Below are 8,552 nucleotides of genomic sequence, written 5' to 3' on the forward strand. Positions count from 1 at the left end.
GCTAAGCCTGGAAACTTGGTTCTTGGGAAACACAAGATCTCAGTCAGACGTCCAGATCAAGTCCTTCTTCCAGCCGGTCTGGCCCTTTTTGCTCTGGCCTTCCCAAGCCAAATCCAGGGCTTTCTGCTTCTGCATGGACACAGAGGCCCCTGTGGCCATGTTCTGAGCTGTATGGGGCTTTATCTAAGGGGATGAACCTGGCTAAAGGGATTAGCGAGATGTCTTGTGGCTCCCACTTTTAATCGGCGGTGTTCAGCTGTCCCTTGTGGGCTGGGGAAGGACCCGCAGAGACCACGCTGTGGACCAGCCCGAGCTGTGACTCCGAGGGTCCTGCCACCATGCCTGGATTAACAGGGCTCTCGGGCTAGGGCAGGCTCATCATGGGCAGCCCCCTGCAGCTGCCCGCACCCTCCCCTTGACGGTGAGCTTGGCTCCGGGAGGCGGCTGGGACGGCCCGCGGCAAACATGGCACTGCTGAAAGTCAAATTCAACCAGAAGAAGAGGGTCAAGTTGGCCCAAGGGCTCTGGCTCCTGAACTGGCTTTCTGTGCTGGCCGGCATCATCGTCTTCAGCCTGGGGCTGTTCTTGAAGATCGAGCTCCGGAAGAGGAGCGACGTGATGAATAATTCGGAGAGCCACTTTGTGCCCAACTCCTTGATAGGGATGGGGGCGCTGGCCTGTGTCTTCAATTCTCTGGCTGGCAAGATCTGCTACGATGCTCTGGATGCGGCCAAGTACGCCAAGTGGAAGCCCTGGCTGCAGCCCTACCTGCTGGTCTGCGTCCTCTTCCATGTGGGCCTCCTCCTTGTGGCCCTCTGCTGCTTTCTGGCACAGGGCTCCCTGGAGGGCACCTTGGCAGACGGGCTCAAGAGCGGCATGAAGTACTACCGGGACACGGACACTCCAGGCAGGTGCTTCATGAAGAAGACCATCGACCTGCTGCAGATTGAGTTCAAATGCTGTGGCAACAACGGCTTTCGGGACTGGTTTGAGATTCAGTGGATCAGCAACCGCTACCTGGACTTTTCCTCCAAGGAAGTCAAAGAGTGAGTGGCCTTTTGTCCCCTGGCTCAGAGCCCCTTGGGAGTACGGAGGCCCACGCCTCTCTTCAGGGTCCCTTCCCCCCAACTGGGCTCTGTGTATACTCGCTGCTGCCTGCACAAGGGTGTGTGAGGTGGAACGAGGAGCTGGTGGTGCACTGGTTAAGTGCTTGACCGCTGGTCCTAAGGCCAGTGCTTTGAGTCCATCAGCCGGTCCCTGGGCCGAAAGACCTAACCATCTGCTCTGGCAGAGATTCTAGCTCAGGAGACCCGATGGCACGTGGGGTGACTATGTGTTGCCCTTGAGTCGAGGGCGACGGTGGAGGGAGGTGGACCCTATGACAGCGCCCATGTCCTCACCACGTTTTGACCGATAAAACGAGCGTGCTATGGCTGGACTGAGTTCTTGGCTGAGGTGAGAGGAAGGGAGCAGGTGATGCACATGGCTTGCGCAGGAGTCCCCAGGAGGAAGTGGGTGTCTGTGTCCCACTGCTGGGGTGCGCTTGTGACCCGGTGCCCTATTGGGAGCCATCCGTTGGCTTCATCGGGAGCCCGGAGCCGCAGGGACAGCAGTGGGACTCTCCCACTCCCACAGAGAGTGACAGTCTGGGACACTCACAGGGCAGTTCTACCTGTCCTGCAGGGTCGCTGTGAACGGACGGCATTGGCTCCCGTGGCAGCAAGTCTGGGCGTTAATTTGGCTTCATGTCTTGCTTACTCGAAGTAGAGGGGTTCAGTTCCTGAAACGTCAGCTTTCCTCATGAATTCCCGTTTCCCAGTCTTTCAGCTCTGAATCCACACTCCCAAGAGGTCTGGTGGTGGCGAGGGGGGGAGGGGGAAGGAGGGGAGAGAACTATCAGGAGCTCTAAGCTTGTTGATTCGCTGTGTGACCTTGGGCAATCCCCCTGGGCTCTGGGAGGTGGTGGTGTGTGCCCCCCAGTCAACTACACCTCACAGCAGACCCTTGAGAACACGGGGCCGTTGACTGGGCGGCGAGGAGGGTTTCTGGAGCGCTGCAGGGGGCATGCTGCCCTCCTCTGCCCGTGCGTTGAAGGGCGGCACCGTAACAGGTGAGCTTGCAGCTCACCTTGTTCTGTTCAGAAGACGGAGTTGGTTCTGCTCATTAGATTGAACACCTCCTGAGAGGCACTCCTGGGAGCCCCAGGGGCACCGCAGGCTGCTAACTACCAGGTCGACAGTTCGAAACCGCCATTCACTCTGTACACAGTTACGTCTCGGAAACCCACTGGCATAGTTCTACTCTGTCCTAAAGGCGGGGGACTCGATGGCTCTGAGGGTGCGTGGGAGTGCAACCCGGCAGTGAGGCTTATGTGTCCTTGGCATGTGGAGAACCCAAGTCTGAGATGGGATGGAAGGAGAGGTTGGTGAGAGAGGAGGAGGGCCCTGGTCCATGCTAGAGGCAGTGGCACATGTGCTAGTCCCAGTGGACCCCAGCATGGCCCTCGAGTCCGGCTCCAGGGAAGGGCAGCCTGCTCTCCCCTCGTCTCTCTGTCCAACTCCGTCCACACCTGGCTGTGCGGCTGTTCATCCCGATTCAAGATGGCAAGTCCAGGAAGGGCTTGAACTCGGACCCTTGGCCATAGCAGCAGGGCATGCTTGGGGCCCAGACATGCGTGCACCCCAGGTGGCCAGCTTAGTGCGCCTCGAAGGGCAAGGGGTTCAGATTCTAGGTCAGTCCTTGAGATTTCGTTTCTTCTCTGCGGATGGGGATTATTGTTCCAAATCCCCGCTCGGGGAAAGGAGTGTAAGCCACTCTGGCCGTCTGAGAGGACAGATCTGCAGGGGCGGCGCCAGGTGGCCTGCCCTCAGGACGCAAGCAGAGGGCATGGCAGAAGCAGCCTTTGGGAGCAGAAGAGAAGGGAGCTTTCTGACATGTCCCCTGGCTTCTTCCGTCTAGAGTCAGTCCATGGAGAGACTTCCACAGTCTCCTGGAAGTCCCCAGACCCTGCTTAGTCCCAGGCTGCTCCTCCCGGGTGGCCAGCTTCCTGAGGTTTGCAGGCCAGCACCCACCCAGCTGGTCAAGACTCCCTCAGTGTTCACACCGACTTGTTGGAGGTGAAATGACCCGACACCCATGGACTCTGGTAACCAAGGTTTCTCTCGGCCTCGCCCTCCATTGATCCTTCGCTGACCTGCCCTCACCTCAGCGCAGCTGAGCGCACATCCCCGCTGACTGCAGCACAGAGGCAGCCGAGTGCCCTAGAGGCTACGTCACTAGACACATTTTTCCGATGGTCTCAGGAACAGAGACACCGCTCCTCTATCCATCTCCAGAAGTCTGCCCACGTGTAAATGTGCCCACATCCGAGCACTCAGTGTGAAGACTGTCACCCATGCTACCCCATGCTTCAAGACCACATTTCATTGATGTGTACTTAGAAGTAAATCTATCATTACATATTGTTTTTGTGATGAGTCACTATGCTCTAACGATGTTCCATTTGTAACAATGAAAATGCATCCTGCCTATCAGATATTGACATGACGATGCATAACCGTAGCAAAATGACATGATGAAGTAGCAACGACAGTGTTATGGTTGGGGGTCCCCACCCCATAAGGCGCTGCATGAAGGGTCGAGGCATGAGGAAGGGTGAGAACCGCTGCTCTAGACGAACACTCGCATATGCACAAGCCGCTCCGATGGAATAGCTGCGTCACAGTTCAGGGACTCTTGGGGACTAAGTGCTTGGCTGCTAGTTGGAAGGCCGGGGATTTGAACTCACCATCGACTCCTCTGGAGGACAGACTTGACCGTCTACTGCCCGCAGGATTCCACACCCAAAGCACACCCCCGGCCATCAAGTCCATGCCGACTCGGAGCAGAACTGCCCCCATGGCTTTCCAAGACAGCACTGTCGCCTGGGCAGAAAGCCCCATCTTCCTCCCGAGGAGTGGCTGTGGTTTCGAACTTTGGACCTTGAGGACCGCAGCCCAACTCGTAACCGCGACACCCCGAGGGCTCGCAGCCCAGGGACCCTCGGGGGCCGCTGTGTTCTGTCCTGCGGTGCTGCTAGGACTTGGGATTGACTTGTTGACACACAGTCATGTTCCGCTGCACGGGCCCTTCCGTCTGCACGTAGCTCCCAGCAGTCATGAACACTGTTCTTCATGACAAGGGACAGCAGTGACCTCTGTGTGGATTCTGCTTTCTCTCTCATGGCCCTTTCTGTGTGGTATTTCCTGTGGCCGCGTCCCCGGGAAGCCATTGCGTGCTGGTGTAACTTTCTAGAGAGCTGTTCTCAACATGCAATTTGTAGAACCAGGATGCCCTCTGCTTTTCCCAGAGCCCCAGGGCCCTGTGGCCGCGCTGTGCCAGCTGGCGAGGAGGGCATTCTCATCGCCCCAGACTTTTCCAGGCAGGTTCTGTGTGCGGTGCCCCGAGGGAGGCTAGGCGCCTGGGCTTGTGTCCAGAAAGCCTTGGGGAGTTAGTTGGCTTTGCCTGAGGGACAGTGTCTGGGGCTAGTGCCCCAGGTCAGCAGTTTGAAGCCACCAGCCGCTCCTCTGGAGAAAGATGAGGCTGTCTACTGCTTTAAAGGGTGACAGTCTCAGAAACCCACAGGGCCAGTTCTACCCTGTCCTGGGGGGTCATGACGGGTTGGAGTTGACTCAATGGCAGTGGAGTCTGACTTGGTTTAGAGACAAGGAACAAATCCGTGCATGATTACAGGAATGAATGAGAGGATGTGGTCTGGTACTTCCCTCCACACAGGGGCCCTGCGGGGAAAGTGGTTTTCTGCTCACGTAGACGTGTGATTAATATGTCTATGTGGCAGCGCTGGCTGACAAAAATCCTCCCCTGGAAAATAGAAAGTCGGCTTATTTTTGTGAGCTGGAAGACTTTAGGACAGGATGTTCTCGGCAGGACCTCCAGGGCCTCTGATGGTGGAGTGGCCGGGGCGGGGACTTGCAGGAGGGCAGGGGAAGGTCTGGGGTTATTTACCCTTCACCCAAAACCCACCCAACTCCCCCAGCTGCCTTGCAGCCTGCTACGACCCCCTGTGCTTTCATAGGCTGATTTTGTAGGAAGCGGGTTTTGCCAAGAGTCTTTTGAAGGGGCCTCAGGGTGGACCTGAACTTCTAACCTTTCCACTAGCACCTGAGCACGCTCGGGTCTTTATCATTCCCTTCTAACCCCAGCCCAACCCAAATTCACAGCCAGCAAGTCACCACTGCCTCAGCCTCACGGCGACCCTGCAAGACAGGGTAGACCTGCCCCGGTGGGTTTCCCAGACTGTAGCTATTTATGGGGAGTAGAAAACCCCGTTTTCCTCCCAAGGAGAGGTTGATGGTTTCGAACTGCCGACTCTGCAGATTGCAACCTAGCGTGTAACCACTACACCACCAGGACTCCTTTCCCCAGCCGGTGGTTCTTCCCTGACCATGCTGGAGGACTCCGACAAAAGGAGGCCGGACTCTGCTTCGGCCCCGGGACCCTGGGGCAGTGGTCCTGGAGCCAGGAGCTGGCTGGAGGCTGTATTCGGGGGAAGATGGTCACAGTTCTGCAGGGTCCCTGGTCCCTGGTGTGGGCAGGGCTCGGCTGTCCCTCGCTTCCCGGGGGTCCCCTTCTCCCCTGACTAGACTGGAGGGAGTCCAGGCCTCCTCTGGAGCATTTCCCGTGCTGAATCTGGGTTCTGCACGCCCAGGGGTTGCCCGAGATGTCCCCCCTCCTCTCTCAGGTCTCCTAGGAAACTTTGAGCCTTGTGGCCTGGGAGACACTCTCGGGTATAAATATCCAGGTCACCACCTAAGGAGATCGCCTCAGCCTGGCTTTGTCTTAAGAGGGCGAGAGGGCCCTTAATCTGTGTCTGGACCGAGGAGGGCAGGCCCCAAGGAGATAAGCCAATGCTTCTTCAGGGCTGGTGCCAGAGGTGTAGAGCCCTGTGAAATCCACGTCTGGGGCTCAGGCTGCCCCAACCTCCACCATGTCAGCCCTGCCTCTTCCAGGCTGAGCTAGGCCCTGCCCTCAGGGAGCCCCAGTCTGAGGGGAGACACAGGCCTGGGAGACACAAAGCAGGCTGTCCACTGGGGGTCAGAGAGCCCAGGAGGCCAGCTGTACACTGAGCACAGCTGAGAGCGCCCGCTGGCCTTGGCCCACAGGGCTAGTATGAATATGTGGGCTTTCTCTCAAGTCAGGGGCCGTGGAGGCTCATACGGAGAGGAGATGGTGGTCAGGAACCAGCTGCTGGGACTGGAGAGGGGACTCACTCTCTCCCAGGAAGTTTAACTAGAAAAAGGGAAGGCCTCAGGGGAACGGGGACAGGAGGAGGGACACGTGCCATCGTGCTGGAGTCTGTGTGGCCCTGGCTGAGGCCCTGCCCTGTTGGGCCCGCAGGTCCTGTCCAGCTCTGGCTCTAGGCAGGGGAGACCTCCAGCCAGAACTCCCCAGGGCCCTGAGAGGCACGTGTGTCCCACGGAGCGCAGCACCGGGGCATGCAGACAGTAGCACATCCTGTCTGCTGTTCCCTTGAGGAGCTGATGGTTTAGTCTCGTTTGCTTTTTCACCCTTTGCAGTTCTGAAAAGCCCTTCACGTCCCGCAGATGATTCTAGGTTTTATTTTCTTGATGACCCGCGTTGTGTGTGTGTCTTGTCTTTTAAAATTCTACTTGCTTGATGCCTATCAATCTGATTGATTCCGCCCCCCTCCCGTCCAAGTTGCTTGATGTCTATCAGTGTGATTGAACTGCGCCCTAGAATCAGCTTTTGGTCTCGTGGATGTTTCTGTTGGTATTTCCTTCTCTCCTTCTGGTCTTCTTTTTCGAGTTTCTGTTCACAGGCAGCCCTGGGGGTGTCGTGGGTTACACGTTGATCGCTAACCGCAAGGTCGGCGGTTCAAATCTCCCAGCCGCGCCTCGAGAGAAAGGCGAGGCTTTCCACGCCCATCGACAGTGACAGTCTCAGAAACACACAGGGGCGGTGCCACTGTCTAGATGAGTCGAGATGGGCTCAATGGCAGTGGGTTTTAATTTCATTTAATTGTATTCACCATAGTGGAAACGATGGAAACCTGTCTGTGCCCCTCACTGGGAGAGCGGACACGGAAAGCCTGGTGAACACTCAGAGCCATACTGCGAAGCGTCCACAGTTCCCAGTGCCCGAGCCCCCGGGCCTCCTGAGCTCACGGGAGGCGGGCCAGGCTAGACCCTCTCTCAGCAGCAGGAGACGCCAACCTGTGCCCACGAGGGATAGCCACAGCCGATAACCAGTTGGTGTGGAGCCAATCCAGACTCACGGAGACCTCGGTATGTCAGTCAGATTGTATCTACGGGGTTTTCAGTGGCTCGCGATCTGGGAGATCTCTAGACCTTCCTTCCGAGGTAGCCAGACCTCCACCCTCCGGATTAGCAGCCAAGCACAGTGACCACTGTGCTACCCAAATCCAAACGCACAGCGACCCAGTAGGACAGGGCAGCATTGCCCCCCTTTGGTTTTCCGAGGCTGTAACTCTTCACGGGAGTAGAAAGCCCCATCTTTCTCTAACTTGTGCTACCCAAGGGGTTAGAATCATATCAGAATAAAACTGGCTGCTGTCAAGTTGATACCAGTTCAGAGTCACCCCATAGGATCGGTCCATCACCCCTGTGGGTTTCTGAGATGGTATATCTTTATGGGAGCGAAAACCCTCATCTTTCTCCCTCAGTGTGGCTGGTGGGCTTGAACTGCTGACCTTGTAGTTAGCAGCCCCATGCATAGCCTGCTGCATGCCAGGGCTCCCCAGTAATAGTAACAGTCCATGTGTGTTGCTTACCTACTACGTAAGATGCTGCTCAGCATTCCACACATGTCATTTCAGCAACCTCGCTCTACACACAAGGAAGCTGTGAGCTAAGGAGATTGTCAGAGGGAACGCTTGTGGTAGAGCCAGAGCCAACCCCCTCAGCCTGCCTTCAGCACTACTCTGCACTGCCAGCGCCTCCCAGGACCACCCGTGCTCCAGGCCGGGCCAGTCTGCAGTGCAGAATCAGGCACGTAAGGGGTATGGAAACCCAATGAGGCCGCCATGTGCAGCCTTCCGGGGGCCCTCATCCTCCTGGAGATGCACAGTTTACAGAAACAGAACCCGAAATGCCTTGACAGAGGTCTCGACTCACAGGACACGATAGGGCAGGGATCTCGACTCACATTACCCTATAGGACAGAGGTCTCAACTCACATGACACTATAGGGCAGAGATCTGATTCCCATGACCCTATAGGACAGAGGTCTTAACTCACAGTGGCACTATAGGTCACAGATCTCCACTCCCCATGACCCTATAGGGCAGAGATTATGACTCACGATGGCACTATAGGGCAGAGGCCTCAACACATTATGACCCTATAGGACAGAGATATGATTCCCATGACCCTATAGGACAGAGGTCTTGACTCACAGTGGCACTATAGGTCAGAGATCTCCACTCCCCATGACCCTATAGGGCAGAGATTTTGACTCACGATGGCACTATAGGGCAGAGGCCTCAACACATTATGACCCTATAGGACAGAGAT

At 56.8% G+C, this 8,552-nt stretch overlaps 1 protein-coding gene across 1 annotated transcript in view; it reads left to right on the forward strand.

The window, feature by feature from the left end:
- The first annotated feature begins 465 nt into the window (after positions 1-465).
- The window catches only part of PRPH2 (peripherin 2), a 17,096-nt gene continuing 9,009 nt past the window's right edge, over positions 466-8,552 (forward strand). The window contains exon 1 of the mRNA XM_004710765.2: positions 466-1,046. Coding sequence (XP_004710822.1) covers positions 466-1,046 — 581 coding nt within the window. The remainder of the gene's footprint in view (positions 1,047-8,552) is intronic.

The sequence above is a fragment of the Echinops telfairi genome, unplaced genomic scaffold (genome assembly GCF_000313985.2).
Source record: "Echinops telfairi isolate 266 unplaced genomic scaffold, ASM31398v2 ScPeMD7_3533;HRSCAF=4204_1, whole genome shotgun sequence".
NCBI lineage: Eukaryota > Metazoa > Chordata > Mammalia > Afrosoricida > Tenrecidae > Echinops > Echinops telfairi.